The sequence below is a fragment of the Artemia sp. Qi Xiang Cuo genome, chromosome 16 (genome assembly GCF_049724085.1).
Source record: "Artemia sp. Qi Xiang Cuo chromosome 16, ASM4972408v1, whole genome shotgun sequence".
Lineage (NCBI taxonomy): Eukaryota > Metazoa > Arthropoda > Branchiopoda > Anostraca > Artemiidae > Artemia > Artemia sp. Qi Xiang Cuo.
Genome location: NC_142809.1, coordinates 52,010,007 through 52,027,536, shown reverse-complemented (window position 1 = coordinate 52,027,536; position 17,530 = coordinate 52,010,007). Strand labels below are relative to the sequence as shown.

Below are 17,530 nucleotides of genomic sequence, written 5' to 3'. Positions count from 1 at the left end.
ACAGTTACATTTTCTTGATTTTTAAAAGTTCATTTTGAATTTCTTTCGTTGAAATGCAAGAGTTGGAATATTTCAGTAGTGTTTGGTTGTGGTTTACCTTGTCACAGTTACATTTTCTTGATTTTTCAAAGTTCATTTTGAATTTCTTTCGCTGAAATGCAAGAGTTGGAATATTTCAGTAGTGTTTGGTTGTGGTTTACCTTGTCACAGTTACATTTTCTTGATTTTTCAAAGTTCATTTTGAATTTCTTTCGCTGAAATGCAAGAGTTGGAATATTTCAGTGTCACAGTTACATTTTCTTGATTTTTCAAAGTTCATTTTGAATTTCTTTCGTTGAAATGCACGTTGAAATGCAAGAGTTGGAATATTTCAGTAGTGTTTGGTTGTGGTTTACCTTGTCACAGTTACATTTTCTTGATTTTTCAAAGTTCATTTTGTATTTCTTTCCTTGAAAATCAAGTTTTTTAATTTTTTAGCTGTTATTGGTTATGGTTTACCTTGTCACAGTTACATCTTCTTGATTTTTCAAAGTTCATTTTGAATTTCTTTCATTGAAATGCAAGATTTGGAATTTTTCAGTAGTGTTTGTTTGTGGTTTACCTTGTCATAGTTTCATTTTCTTGATTTTTCAAAGTTCATTTTGAATTTCTTTCATTGAAATGCAAGAGTTGGAATATTTCAGTAGTGTTTGGTTGTGGTTTACCTTGTCACAGTTACATTTTCTTGATTTTTCAAAGTTCATTTTGAATTTCTTTCGTTGAAATGCAAGAGTTGGAATATTTCAGTAGTGTTTGGTTGTGGTTTACCTTGTCACAGTTACATTTTCTTGATTTTTCAAAGTTCATTTTGAATTTCTTTCGTTGAAATGCAAGAGTTGGAATATTTCAGTAGTGTTTGGTTGTGGTTTACCTTGTCACAGTTACATTTTCTTGATTTTTCAAAGTTCATTTTGAATTTCTTTCGTTGAAATGCAAGAGTTGGAATATTTCAGTAGTGTTTGGTTGTGGTTTACCTTGTCACAGTTACATTTTCTTGATTTTTCAAAGTTCATTTTGAATTTCTTTCGTTGAAATGCAAGAGTTGGAATATTTCAGTAGTGTTTGGTTGTGGTTTACCTTGTCACAGTTACATTTTCTTGATTTTTCAAAGTTCATTTTGAATTTCTTTCGTTGAAATGCAAGAGTTGGACTATTTCAGTAGTGTTTGGTCATGGTTTACCTTGTCACAGTTACATTTTCATGATTTTTCAAAGCTCATTTTGAATTTCTTTCATTGAAATGCAAGAGTTGGAATATTTCAGTAGTGTTTGCTTATGGTTTACCTTGTCACAGTTACATTTTCTTAATTTTTAAAATTTCATTTTTAATTGCTTTCGTTGATATGAAATAGATGTAATAATTAATTCTTGTTTGTTTATTGGTTAACTAGTATCTTATAAAATATATTTATTATTAAAATTTAATTTTGAATTTATTTCATTGAAATGCAAGAGTTGGAATATTTCAGTAGTGTTTGGTTGTGGTTTACCTTGTCACAGTTACATTTTCTTGATTTTTCAAAGTTCATTTTGAATTTCTTTCATTGAAATGCAAGAGTTGGAATATTTCAGTAGTGTTTGGTTGTGGTTTACCTTGTCACAGTTACATTTTCTTGATTTTTCAAAGTTCATTTTGAATTTCTTTCGTTGAAATGCAAGAGTTGGAATATTTCAGTAGTGTTTGGTTGTGGTTTACCTTGTCACAGTTACATTTTCTTGATTTTTCAAAGTTCATTTTGAATTTCTTTCATTGAAATGCAAGAGTTGGAATATTTCAGTAGTGTTTGGTTGTGGTTTACCTTGTCACAGTTACATTTTCTTGATTTTTCAAAGTTCATTTTGAATTTCTTTCGTTGAAATGCAAGAGTTGGAATATTTCAGTAGTGTTTGGTTGTGGTTTACCTTGTCACAGTTACATTTTCTTGATTTTTCAAAGTTCATTTTGAATTTCTTTCATTGAAATGCAAGAGTTGGAATATTTCAGTAGTGTTTGGTTGTGGTTTACCTTGTCACAGTTACATTTTCTTGATTTTTCAAAGTTCATTTTGAATTTCTTTCATTGAAATGCAAGAGTTGGAATATTTCAGTAGTGTTTGGTTGTGGTTTACCTTGTCACAGTTACATTTTCTTGATTTTTCAAAGTTCATTTTGAATTTCTTTCATTGAAATGCAAGAGTTGGAATATTTCAGTAGTGTTTGGTTGTGGTTTACCTTGTCACAGTTACATTTTCTTGATTTTTCAAAGTTCATTTTGAATTTCTTTCGTTGAAATGCAAGAGTTGGAATATTTCAGTAGTGTTTGGTTGTGGTTTACCTTGTCACAGTTACATTTTCTTGATTTTTCAAAGTTCATTTTGAATTTCTTTCGTTGAAATGCAAGAGTTGGAATATTTCAGTAGTGTTTGGTTATGGTTTACCTTGTCACAGTTACATTTTCTTGATTTTACAAAGTTCATTTTGATTTTCTTTCGTTGAAATGCAAGAGTTGGAATATTTCAGTAGTGTTTGGTTGTGGTTTACCTTGTCACAGATACATTTTCTTGATTATTCAATTTACAGATATTTTTACAATAGTTGATTTTCAAGAGTAGTAATATTTCAGTAGTGTATGGTTTTGGTTTACCTTGTCACAATTACATTTTCTTGATTTTTCAAAGTTCATTTTGAATTTCTTTCGTTGAAATGCAAGAGTTGGAATATTTCAGTAGTGTTTGGTTGTGGTTTACCTTGTCACAGTTACATTTTCTTGATTTTTCAAAGTTCATTTTGAATTTCTTTCATTGAAATGCAAGAGTTGGAATATTTCAGTAGTGTTTGGTTGTGGTTTACCTTGTCACAGTTACATTTTCTTGATTTTTCAAAGTTCATTTTTTCAAAGTTCAAATTTCAGATTTTTCAAAGTTCAAATTTTTCAAAGTGATTTTTCAAAGTTGATCTAGGTTCACTTAGAGTGGCGCGCCACTCTAAGTGAACCTAGATCAACCTAACTTTTTGGATGTCTCTCTCACTATGACTCTGTTTGTGTGTCGTGTCTGTGCGTGTCTCGTCTCTATGTGTGTGTGTCATCTTTGTGGGTGTGTTGTCTAAAAAACCAGTCTGGTTGAAAACGTGGAGTTTTCGTACTGCTCACTTTTTTGCAATGTGTAGGAACCAGCGGGGAATCCCCGCTCGTTTGGAAAGGTCCCAAGGAAAGGCATGCAAATAGCATGTAGTTTAAAAACGTGTTTAATAACGTTTCTTGAATGATTTTAAAATGAACTTTGAAAAATCAAGAAAATGTAACTGTGACAAGGTAAACCACAAGCAAACATTACTGATATATTCCAACCCTTGCATTTCAACGAAAGAAATTCAAAATGAACTTTGACAAATCAATAAAATGTAACTGTGACAAGGTAAACCACAACCAAACATTACTGAAATATTCCAACTCTTGCATTTCAATGAAAGAAATTCAAAATGAACTTTGAAAAATCAAGAAAATGTAACTGTGACAAGGTAAACCACAACCAAACACTACTGAAATATTCCAACTCTTGCATTTCAACGAAAGAAATTCAAAATGAACTTTGAAAAATCAAGAAAATGTAACTGTGACAAGGTAAACCACAACCAAACACTACTGAAATATTCCAACTCTTGCATTTCAACGAAAGAAATTCAAAATGAACTTTGAAAAATCAAGAAAATGTAACTGTGACAAGGTAAACCACAACCAAACACTACTGAAATATTCCAACTCTTGCATTTCAGCGAAAGAAATTCAAAATGAACTTTGAAAAATCAAGAAAATGTAACTGTGACAAGGTAAACCACAACCAAACACTACTGAAATATTCCAACTCTTGCATTTCAACGAAAGAAATTCAAAATGAACTTTGAAAAATCAAGAAAATGTAACTGTGACAAGGTAAACCACAACCAAACACTACTGAAACATTCCAACTCTTGCATTTCAATGAAAGAAATTCAAAATGAACTTTGAAAAATCAAGAAAATGTAACTGTGACAAGGTAAACCACAACCAAACACTACTGAAATATTCCAACTCTTGCATTTCAACGAAAGAAATTGAAAATGAACTTTGAAAAATCATTAAAATTTAACTGTGGCAAGGAAAACCATGACCAAACAGTACCGAAATATTCCAACTCTTGCATTTAAACGAAACAAATACAAAATAAACTTAGAAAAATCAAGAAAGTGTAAGTGTGACACTCTAAACAACAACCAAACACTACTGAAATAATCCAACTCTTGCATTTCAACGAAAGAAATTCAAAATTAACATTGAAAAATCAAGAAAATGTACCTTTGACAAGGTAAACCACAAGCAAACACTACTTAAATATTACTACTCTTTATATAAATTTAAATAAATTCAAAATGAACATTTAAAAATCAAGAAAATTTAACTGTGACATGGTAAACCACAACCAAACAATACTGAAATAATTCAACTCTTGCATCTCAATGAAAGAAATACAAAAGGAAATTTTAAAAATCAATAAAATGTAACTGATACAAGGTAAACCACACTCAAACACTATAGAAATATTCCAACTCTTGCATTTAAACGAAAGAAATTCAAAATGAACTTTGAAAAAACAAGAAAATGTAACTGCGACAAGGTAAAGCACAACCAAAAACTACTGAAATATTCAAACTTTTGAATTTCAACGATATAAATTCAAAATGAACTTTGAAAAATCTAGAAAATGTAACTGTGACAAGGTAAACCATAACCAAACACTACTGAAATATTCCAACTCTTGCATTTCAACGAAAGAAATTCAAATTTAACTTTGAAATTCAAGAAAATGTAACTGTGACAAGGTAAACCACAACCAAACACTACTGAAATATTCCAACTCTTGCATTTCAACGTGCATTTCAAATAAAGAAATTCAAAATGAACTTTGAAAAATCAAGAAAATGTAACTGTGACACTGAAATATTCCAACTCTTGCATTTCAGCAAAAGAAATTCAAAATGAACTTTGAAAAATCAAGAAAATGTAACTGTGACAAGGTAAACCACAACCAAACACTACTGAAATATTCCAACTCTTGCATTTCAGTGAAAGAAATTCAAAATGAACTTTGAAAAATCAAGAAAATGTAACTGTGACAAGGTAAACCACAACCAAACACTACTGAAATATTCCAACTCTTGCATTTCAACGAAAGAAATTCAAAATGAACTTTGAAAAATCAAGAAAATGTAACTGTGACAAGGTAAACCACAACCAAACACTACTGAAATATTCCAACTCTTGCATTTCAGCGAAAGAAATTCAAAATGAACTTTGAAAAATCAAGAAAATGTAACTGTGACAAGGTAAACCACAACCAAACACTACTGAAATATTCCAACTCTTGCATTTCAACATAAGAAATTCAAAATGAACTTTGAAAAATAAAGAAAATGTAACTGTGACAAGGTAAACCACAACCACACACTACTGAAATATTCCAACACTTCCATTTCAAATAAATATAAAAAAAATTTAAAAATTATTAAATCTAATTTGTTACATTTAACATTTCTTAAAAATCCAAACCAGGAATAAATATAAAAAATCATGAATTTCAATGAAAGAAATTAAATATGAACTTTGAACAATCAATAAAATGTAACTGTGACAAGGTAAACCACAACCAATCACTACTGAAATATTCCAACTCTTGCATTTCAACGAAAGAAATTAAAAATGAACTTTGAAAAATCAAGAAAATGTAACTGTGACAAGGTAAACAACAAACAAAAAATACTGAAATATTAAAAATCTGGCATTTCAAAGAAAGCAATACAAAATGAAAAATTAAAAAAAATTAAAAAGTAACAGTGACAAGGTAAAACACAACCAAACACTACTCAAATATTCCACCTCTTGCATTTCAACGTGCATTTCAACGAAAGAAATTCAAAATGAACTTTGAAAAATCAAGAAAATGTAACTGTGACACTGAAATATTCCAACTCTTGCATTTCAGCGAAAGAAATTCAAAATGAACTTTGAAAAATCAAGAAAATGTAACTGTGACTGGGTAAACCACAACCAAACACTATTGAAATATTCCAACACTAGCATTTCAATGAAAGGTATTCAAAATGAACTTTGAAAAATCCAGAAAATGTAACTGCGACAAGGTAAACCACATCCAAACACTACATAAATATTCCAACTCTTGCATTTCAACGTATGAAATTCTAAATGAACTTTGAAAAATCAAGAAAATGTAACAGTGACAAGGTAAACCACAACCAAGCACTACTGAAATATTCCAACTCTTGCATTTCAACGAAAGAAATTCAAAATGAACTTTGAAAAATCAAGAAAATGTAACTGTGACAAGGTAAAACTGAGTCTCTCAATCCCCGTAAAGCTCTTTTAAAAGATACAAAAACTACTTATTTAACACAAAAAATTTCGTTTTTAATGACCACCAAGTAAAGAAAAACCACACGGAATCAGGCAACTGAGTCTCTCAAACCTCTTAAAGCTCTTTTAAAAGATACAAAAACTACTTATTTAACACAAAATTTTATTTTTTAATGACACACAATAAAATTAAAATAACTAGGAATAATTAAAATTATAAAATAAATCCAATGAAATCAAAATTATATGATTAAAAAATTGAACTACACCTAAAGACAAACCACATGGAATCAGGCAACTGAGTCTCTCAAACCCCTTAAAGCTCTTTTAAAAGATACAAAAACTACTTATTTAACACAAAAATTTCGTTTTTAATTACCACCAAGTAAAGGAAAACCACACGGAATTAGGCAACTGAGTCTCTCAAACTCAGTAATGCTCTTTTAAAAGATACAACAGATTACCACCAAGTAAAGAAAAACCACACGGAATCAGGCAACTGAGTCTCTCAAACCCCTTAAAGCTCTTTTAAAAGATACAAAAACTACTGATTTAACACAAAAATTTCGTTTTAATGACCAACAAGTAAATAAAAACCAAACGGAATTAGGCAACTGAGTCTCTCAAACCCTGTAAATCTCTTTTAAAAGATACAAGAAATGACCACCAAGTAAAGGAAAATCACACGGAATCAGGTAACTGAGTCTCTCAAACGCTGTTAAGCTCGTTTAAAAGATACAAAAACTACTGATTTAACACAAAAATTTCGTTTTTAATGACCACCAAGTAAAGAAAAACCACAGGGAATCCGGCAACTGAGTCTCTCAATCCCAGTAAAGCACTTTTATTAGATACAAAATCTCCTTATTTAACACAAAAATTTCGTTTTTAATGACCACCAAGTAAAGGAAAACCACACGGAATTAGGCAACTGAGTCTCTCAAACCCCGTAAAGCTCTTTTAAAATATACAAAAACTACTGATTTAACAGAAAAATCTCGTTTTTAATGACAACCAAGTAAAGGAAAACCACACGGAATTAGGCAACTGAGTCTCTCAAACCCATTAGAGCTCTTTTAAAAGATACAAAAACTAATGATATAACACAAAAATTTCGTTTTTAATGACCACCAAGTAAAGAAAAACCACACGGAATTAGGCAACTGAGTCTCTCAAACCCTGTAAAGCTCTTTTAAAAGATACAAAAAATACTGATTTAACACAAAAATTTCGTTTTTAATGACCACCAAGTAAAGGAAAACCACACGGAATTAGGCAACTGAGTCCCTCAAACTCTGTAAAGCTCTTTTAAAAGATACAACAAATGACCACCAAGTAAAGAAAAACCACACTGAATCAGGCAACTGAGTCTCTCAAATCCCTTAAAGCTCTTTTAAAAGATACAAAAACTACTGATTTAACACAAAAACTTCGTTTTTAATGACCACCATGTAAAGACCAAATGAACAACAAATACAACAAAGTAAAGTAAAACAACCAAATACAACAAATGACCACCAAGTAAAGAAAAACCACATGGAATCCGGCAACTGAGTCTCTCAATCCCAGTAAAGCTATTTTAAAAGATACAAAAACTAATTATTTAACACACAAATTTCGTTTTTAATGACCACCAAGTAAAGAAAAATCACACGGAATCAGGCAACTGAGTCTCTCAAACCCAGTAAAGTCATTTTAAAAGGTATAACAATTATTTATTTAGCAGAAATCCTCGCCTTCAATTGAACAGAAAAAATATAAGAATTATTTATTTAACAGAAATTCTCGCTTTATTGAACGAAAACCATGTAAAGAAAAAATCACACTGTCTTAAAACAACAGAGTCCTTCAAACGGAACTTTGAAAATAAAGAGAATGTAAAAGTTACAAGGTAAACCACGGCTCCTTTGGGAGCCTAGAGAACCTTTGAGGACCGGGGGGTCCTTCGGGGTTGGGGTGGGGGGATCGGAGCCCTTTGGGGTTGTGGTAAGGGACCTCACGGCTAAACCACGACAAAGCACTACTCTCGTGGAACTCAATTCCCATTTAACTCAACCCCCGTACAACTGAATCCCCCTTGTAACTGAACCACTGTGTAACCGAAACCCCCCGTGCAACTGTATCCCCTTTAACTGAACCCTCGTGCAACTCAACCCTCCATGCAACCCATCCCCCTCAAAACACTTTTCAGCCATTTCTTTTTAAATTGACAATACTTTTCAAACGTTAATTGTGTATTATACAGATCACATCGGTGAAGTAAAGCTAGGTCAAGTCACAATGTCATTCTATCGTTACTTTTCAATTAAGCTATTGAATACTTTCTAGCAATGTCTCTTGTAAGCGTCAAATCTATTAAGTATGTGAGCATATTCTTTGTATTGTTGAGGCAAGCATCCCATTCTTTAATTACCAGTGAGGCATTCTTAACCATCGCAATACCTTTACGCAAATATCTTTTCGCGAAAAATTCGCAAATCTCGTAAACTAAAGAAGTAATTACCCTTTTCAAAAACATTAGTCCTTCTATTAATAAACCCATGAAACGAAACCAGTCTGATAGCGTCACATAATCTCGCTCCTAGTTCCAAAAATGGAATGCATGTAGCGTTCGTAGTAATAGGTTTAAAAACCTATTAGCCAAGTTTTAAAAAAAAAACCTACTAATCAACTTACAGATGAATGACCACGGATTTAACCTAAAAAAAACTTGTATATCAGGAACTAGAAATCTACGTCAGAAAAACTTGTCCTTAAATTGCGTAAATCTCTCATATCTACGGAATCGCCGTTAAACCTTCTTCATGATATTAAACCAATAAGGAAGAAAAGAGTAGTGGCTATAGCTTCCATAGAATTCATTATTAGCATTCTACTTGTTTGGTAGAATTATTCTACATATTATATAGATAGATAGATAAGTGAATTTTAAAGCCAAACATACAGCCATGAACACAATAAAATAGCATAAATGAAAGGCAAAAATAACATTAACTTTGATCAGCGATCATCATAAAACACTTAAATGAAACCCTATAATAGCCTAATAATAGTACTTAATACATGGAAAAACAGTCATTGAAAAAAAACTATTTAACACATGGAAAAAACACTTACATTAAACATTACATTTACTTTACACTTTTTTTTTCTTTTAGTTAACAAAATTTCCAGATTCCTCGCTATTCTTCTGTAATTTTTTAGTGGCTATAAACCTAGAAAGAATTGTTTTCTGACATCAAACTGTCCAAATACTTTACCCCATCCCCCTCTTATGTGCAAATATATAGCCCAAATTATATATTTCCAAAATATTCTGTCCCGCTATACTTTACCCCCCCCCCCCCCAAATTTGCAAATCTATAGCCCAAAATTATTTATAAAATAACGAAGAAACTAACGAAAAAAACGGTGCGTTCTCGAATTTTACACAGCTTAGACTTGAGTGAGTGGCTCATAATACGCAAATACCAAATTTCCTTCCCCCTACGGAAATTAAAAAAATAAGACTCAAATAAAACTCTAAAATTTGTAAAGCCTTATTTTCCACGGGGGTTATTTACCAAGGATGGGGGTATTTTCTACGGGGGGGGGGATAATTGCCGGGGGGGGAGGGGGTAAACGCCTAGAACCGATCAGTCTATATTATAAGTGTAGACAATTCCTCTGAAAAATATCTAACAAATGTTCCGTCTTCTGAAGCGCCCGTATTTTGGAATGCCCCATTCGATTAACACCAAAGTTAAATCTGGAGTTTGGTTTACTGATTTAACAGTGATTGGTCTTCAGTTGTTTATCTGACATTAGTGGTACTTTTCTGTTCCATACTTCCCCAAAGGTAAGTGAATCCAATTGTTTTTTTTTATGAAAATTAATTTAAAAAACTTTTTCCACAAAACAAATATTTCAAAGAAAAGTAAAAAGCTCCATTAAACCAAAAATCAGCAAAAATAAAGTCAAATAATCTTTCAAGTCTAAAACTCTCACAAACCACCATCAACAAATAAATGAAACCCAAAACGAACAGAAATTAAAATAAATGACCTAGTCAAACTCAAAACGAGCAAAAGTTAACATGATTAGAACTGACAACCCCCATGCTTTCTCAAGAACAGAACATAATTTGCCCTTTACTAAAAACATTTTAAGTGTTTTAATTTTTTTACTTTAATAAATAAAAAATTGTTAAAACTTTACGGAATAAATATCAGTATATGTATCTTAAACTGACAATCCACAGTCATTTTCTTCGGTAAGGTTTTACCGAAACTTTACGGGGTTGACGTCCCCAATATCCCAAGAGACATAGTTACTGTACCGTTCTACCATGCTGAACAAAAAGGCTATCTAAAAATTTTGATTGGATGTATTTAGAAAATGAATTGGCTTGGCAGGAGGGCTGCTTGCCCTCCAATCTCTTTCGACTCTTAAAAGGGAACAAGAACTTTAAATTTCCAATTAAATGAGCTTCCTCTTAAGTTCACACGACCACCACTTCCATAAGAGCCTTATATTCCGCGGGGCATAGCTTACAGCCCTTGGCCCATGACTCCGGGGGGTTTTGTCAGCCCCAAAGGCCTTTTTATTTTATCTTTGGACAGTTTTTGAACAAATGGCTGTCTAAAAATATTGTCAAAAATTTTTCAAGAAATTGACAAATATTGTCAAAAAATTGTCACAGTCCAGTCTACAATTTGAAATCCTTCTCAAGATTGCAACCAGCTCAATACGACATATTCTCGAACTTTTGCAAAAGCTTGTAAAAAAAAAAACTTTTCTGTTACTTAAATTCTGAGGATTTGAGGCCCAAGTCCCCATCCCCAATAAAATAAAAGTTCAAAATAGGGATAAAATCCTTTGAATAGACAGTGTACAGAAATTCCCAAAAATACCAGATATTTCTGTCACTGTATATAGAGTGACCTAAATATCTGGTATTTTTGTGAATTTCTATACACTGTCTGTTAAAAAGGATTTTATCCCTATTTTGAATTTTTATTTTATCGTCATGGAAAGGCAGTGTAGTCTCCAAAATTATCTAAGCCCCCATCCCCACTCCACAAAATGACTCAGTGGACTAAAAATAGAATAAATAACTTCTGGAGATAGAGGATGCTGTGAAAAACTAAAATGAGCATGTGACAAGTTATATATTAGGATTAGTCCCCTAATCCCCCCCTCTAATAACAAAATTTTGTGCATTTGTTTGGTTGTAAAATTGTATGCATTTCAGAAGAATTATTCTTTTCGAAATTGCCGGTTTTAATACAGAACAAGTTAAGTAGTATCATAAATAGTAAAGGGCTGGGGGGGGGTACTCTCTGAAATGTAGGGCAGTTTCAAAAACTTTTTAGTTCTATATTCTAATTAGAACAATTAGGTTTCTTCAAGTTCTAATTTCATTGTCCTTTACTTTCAAGAGATTTTTTTTTATTTAATTTTAGGACCAGTGGAAAAACTGTCTAACAAACCTCAGCTAAAAATTGCAATGACTGGCAAGCCTTTCAAAACCTGTAATTTGTACATTCATTTCATACAAGATGTCAGTAAGTGCAATAAGACCTGGGACGCAGAAATATTCGTAGAAATTTATCTACTTATTAATTATATAAGATTCCAAAACACATTGTTCAATCCCACAAACCAACAATGAGAAGCACCAGAATTTTAAGCACCAGAATCTTTTAGCGAGTATCTTGTTTATTGTACTGCTTGGTTTTGTTTTATTTTGTTCCTTTTTTCTTGTGTATTTCGTTAAATCTCATTTCATAAGCTAAATATAAACTTTTTAAAATCTAATTAAACCATGGATCTGAAAAAAATTATTGCAATAATACTTTGTATCTCTCTAAAGACGAGGAATGACTTACGTAACAAATCCCTGTATCAGGGTCACAGCTTCTAGCATGCCCATTACAATCACAAGGCTCACACTGTCCCAGTCTCATGACATACCCATAGTCACAATCTTCACATGATAAACCAGCTCTTCCCTTAGGGCACTGACAGCGCTCTACCCCTACAGCCATTGGTTCCTCAGGTTTTGCAAGTTCATTTGAGCATGTTAGTAAGTCCACCAAGTGAAGACTAGAATAAAATGTAAATAATAATACAATATATAATATAATAAATAGTATAATATAATAAATGAATAAATAATATGTAAAATAAATCATATGTTAATGCATAAATGATTATAAAATAAATATTTAAATAATAAATAAATATATAAATATGACGTAGATAATTTCGGAGACCACACTGCCTTTCCATGACGATAAAATAAAAGTTCAAAATAGGGATAAAATCCTTTTTAATAGACAATGTATAATAAATTTCACAAAAAATACCAGATATTTCTGGTATTTTTAGTTTTAATTTAGTTTTACTACTGATGACGGTCACTGTTTATGTGACCGAAATATCTGGTATTTTTTGTGAAATTTATTTTATAAATATATAAATAAATAACTATGTAAATACATAAAAATAAGTATATAAATGACAAATAAGTAATATAATCTAAAAATAAAAATAATAGAATACAATATAATAAATATGAAATAAGAATAAAATATAATCTGAGATCATCAGTTTTTTTTTAAATGGATAAATTGACAGGTATGTTCTCAAATATCTTAGGATAGACATAGAGGAGGAAATTTCGAAACTTTTCCTCAAATTCTGGAAAACAATATTTTTAAGATACGCGTTTTCAAAAGTCCCGCCTTGGGTATTTATTTCTAGTTTACGGTCTTTTAAAGTGCCATATTGAAATCGTAGTACCATAGTTATAGTGAGATCGTAATCTGATTGTTGGAACGCCACCCTCCCAGGAAGTTCCCATTCCCCTTAAATCTTTCCTTACGACTTCCTCTCACCTCAACCAGGGACGACCTACTTTTCCTTTGGCCCTAGACGGTTGGCCAAAAATGATAATCTTTGGCCATCTGTCATTCTTCATGCGCAGAACGTGCCCTAGCACGTTTTGAAAAATGCAAATGCACGTTCAAAAAATGGAAAATTACATAATTTGTAATATACAGAATAGTATAGTTTTTTTTTTTTTTTTAATGAAGTTGAAACATCAGTCTCGCCTCAGAAGGTTGTGGGCAGTCCTATCTACTCCTTCAAAAAACTTCTGCTGGGATGTCCACATATTGCATAGACTTGATAACTACAACATAATGCTATTAAAGGATTTCACCAGCTATGTATAAAATATGCATCTTTGCTAGTTCTTGAAAACATCAAGACAGGCAGAATTAGCTGGTAAAAAAATTGGTAAATACAGAGTGTTTCAAAAAGAACTTTACCAGACAGAAAATTTCGAACCTATCTGGTAAAAAACATTGGTAAATACAGAGTGTTTCAAAAAGAACTTTACCAGACAGAAAATTTCGAACCTAGCTGGTAAATAACATTGGTAAATACAGAGTGTTTCAAAAAGAACTTTACCAGACAGAAAATTTCGAACCTATCATATATTTATTTTCAAAGACCACACTGCCTTTCCATGACGATAAATAGCAGTTCAAATGGGGATGCTTACATATACAGTGACCATCATCAGCAGATATACTCCTAATGACGCTAATGACGGTCACTGTATGATCGAAATATCCAGTATTTCTTATTGTTTTTTCACTGTCTAATAAAGGATTTAGCTCTGTTTGAACTGTTATTTATAGAACCTATTATACCTCCATATATAAAAATTTTGGTAAATATGTACATTGACATGTTTAAATGTCCCTACTAAACATGAAAATATTTCAAAAACACACAAAGGGAAGAGGTTGGTCTTTCAGCCAAATGAAATACACCCAAACATAACAAAACTTGCATATTCAGAATCAATACAAAAATATTTTTTTTTTCACTGTTTCGAACAATTTTTACTTGTTCTTCTTCTTTCTTTTTGTTTTTTTGTCGTACTTCTACATATCTTTTAGTCTAATCGCTTTCGCATCTTTTATGGTCTTATTTGATTAATTTATTTCAATGGTTGAATAGTACAGCATGATTTGAAGCCCTCATCAAGTGTTTTATATCCTGGTATTTTAAAACAACAGCAAACAGCTGCATTTGTGCTTTTTTGTATTTGTGCTTTTTAGCTCGTGTAGTGTTCTCTTCCTGTAATTAAGCAGTATTGCATTTATTTTTTTTTTCGGCCCTTTGTTTTTAACTTCTACATTATAAGTGGTTGTACTATGGGCATCTTGTTAAAAAACAATTCCTTTTTTGGTTAAACTAACTAATTTTTGGTTTAATTAAAATTGAAATTAATTATTTTTATCGTTTAATTTTTTTAAATAATTATTTTTTTCAAAATTAATTAATTTTAACTTACCAAAAATTAGTTATTTTTCGTTAAATTTGATTAAATTTTGGTTAAATTAATTTTATGGTTAATCTAGCTTAATTAGTTGATTAAGATAAGAAGTCATAGTTTCAGTAGACCAATTAACAGTGTGAAAATTATCCACCAGATTTGATCTTCAGATTATAAATTAAAAGAAGAAACATTAAATAGAAGAGCAGGATTAATGAACAATTAGGCAAATTTCAAAATGCTAAAACTCGAAGACAGAGAAAAAAAAACTCATACTTGTGTTAAAGTATGATCAATTTCGATACTAAAATTAGTCAAATGGATCAGGATGGGAGCATTTCGTGAATTTTCCATTTTTGGAATTTTCTGATATCTGTTTTTTTTTTATATATATATATAGCTTTAAGGGTGTTTTTTTTTGTAACCTTAGTCGACTTAAGGTGTACTTAAGCTGTGACCTTTATTTATTCTATATATTTTAACTGCCATCTATATAACTACGTTCGATAAACAGAGCCTAGATGCTGCACTTTTCCACATAGTCGGGCTTTACTTAGCCACGTTTCCTTTTGGCGTTCCATGGATAAAAAGCCAAAGTAATCAATCAATAGAAATCCCCACTTTCCATTGCTGTTTTGGAAAAACAGCTTTTTCACATTTTCATTGGCTGAATAACTTTCCATTATGTTTAACAACCACCACACCATTAGGCGTGTTTCCGCCGTCTTGATTTGAAAATTGTTCCGAACAATTTTACTGCAAGCCAACAGAATATTCTACTAATAGTTGCTATTGAACCCCTCTACAAAATAGAACAAGAGAATTGTTGATAGATTTGTAGCGACAGTTTCACATTTTTGAAGAATAATAAAAAAAAAAGTGAAATTAAACCCAGTAGATTAACCCATTTGGTTCGAAGCAAAAACTGGGACGTCCTCAAATAGGATATAAAAAGGTCATAACATAAGGTTGATGTGAAGTATTCATTTCATAAGAGGGAGTAAAGAATAAAGCCCTGAATAGAACAAGGTGGAGGATGGGTGTACACACCTTTATTGGCATCAGACACCCTAAATTTGTGAGGAACTGTTAATTGTAGTAGAATAAGTGTTTTAGTATATTAAAGAAGATTAAATATGTTATTAGCAATAAGTTAACTATTAGTGCATTTAAACGATTCTTTAAAAAGCTACTATGAAGGGCTGTGAAGGGCTATCTTCTTTCAGATGAGGATTCGGTAAAGGAATTAGTTTTTCTAAGATTTTGTTAAAATAATTAATGTCATTAAGTAGTAGTATCATTGATGTGAACAATAACATGGTGTGATTTAATTTAACTAATAATTAATTAAAAAAAATTAACTTAACTAATTTGCTAAACATGACGGTGTGATTTTCATTAAAATCGCTTGACTTTTTGGAGGTATTTCCCCCTTTTTTGAAAATCAGGGAAATTTTTTAGGCATGTAGCTTTTGATGGGTGACTCTAAACTTAATGAATCTTATATATTTGGAATCAGCATAAAAATCTGATTCTTTTGATGCATTAATTACTATCAATTTGTTTTTTAAAGTAGAGTAAATTCAGTTCTAAGGATGGGAGAGTGTTCTTTACCACATTGGGACGACTTCAACCAAGGACATATACCAATGCTTAAGTATAGTAGAGCTATCAAGCCCTTAAAAAATTAACAAAAGCTGGACAAGATAGGGATAAACAACTAATCACCAATTAAAGACAGAGGGGCAGGGTCAACTTAACCTTGTTGTTTTTCTGAGGCCATAGTTCAGCTTAGCCCTCTTGCTGTGGTCAACTTAAGACAGAGGGACAGGGTCAACTTAATCTTGTTGTTTATTTTGAGGCCATAGTTCAGCTTAGCCCTCTTGCAGTGAACAATTTAAGACACAGGGGCAGGGTCAACTTAATCTTGTTGTTTTTTTGAGGCCATAGTTCAGCTTAGCCCTCTTGCAGTGGTCAACTTAAGACAGAGGGGCAGGGTCAATTTAACCTTGTTGTTTATTTTGAGGCCATAGTTCAGCTTAGCCCTCTTGCTGTGGTTAACTTAAGACAGAGGGACAGGGTCAACTTAATCTTGTCGTTTATTTTGAGGCCATAGTTCAGCTTAGCCCTCTTGCAGTGGTCAACTTAAGACAGAAAGGCAGGGTCAACTTAACCTTGTTGTTTTTCTGAGGCCATAGTTCAGCTTAGCCCTCTTGCTGTGGTCAACTTAAGACAGAGGGAAAGGGTCAACTTAATCTTGTTGTTTATTTTTAGGCCATAGTTCAGCTTAGCCCTCTTGCAGTGATCAACTTAAGACACAGGGGCTAGGTCAACTTAATCTTGTTTTTTTTTTTTAGGTCATATTTCAGCTTAACCCTCTGGCAGTGGTCAACTTAAGACAGAGGGGCCGGGTCAAGTTAACCTTGTTGTTTATTTTGAGGCCATAGTTCAGCTTAGCCCTCTTGCAGTGGTTAACTTAAGACAGAGGGGCAGGGTCAACTTAACCTTGTTGTTTTTCTGAGACCAAAGTTCAGCTTAGCCCTCTTGCTGTGGTTAACTTAAGACAGAGGGACAGGGTCAACTTAATCTTGTTGTTTATATTGAGGCTATAGTTCAGCTTAGCCCTCTTGCAGTGGTCAACTTAAGACAGAGGGGCAGGGTCAACTTAACCTTTTTTTTTCTGAGGCCATGGTTCAGCTTAGCCCTCTTGCTTTGGTCAACTTAAGACAGAGGGGCAGGGTCAACTTAATCTTGTTATTTTGTTGAGGCCAT

At 32.1% G+C, this 17,530-nt stretch overlaps 1 protein-coding gene across 1 annotated transcript in view; it reads right to left on the bottom strand.

The window, feature by feature from the left end:
- The window catches only part of wb (wing blister), a 470,816-nt gene that overhangs the window by 273,019 nt on the left and 180,267 nt on the right, over positions 1-17,530 (bottom strand). The window contains exon 14 of the mRNA XM_089102573.1: positions 12,294-12,510. Within this exon, the coding sequence (XP_088958699.1) occupies positions 12,294-12,510 (217 nt within the window). The remainder of the gene's footprint in view (positions 1-12,293; positions 12,511-17,530) is intronic.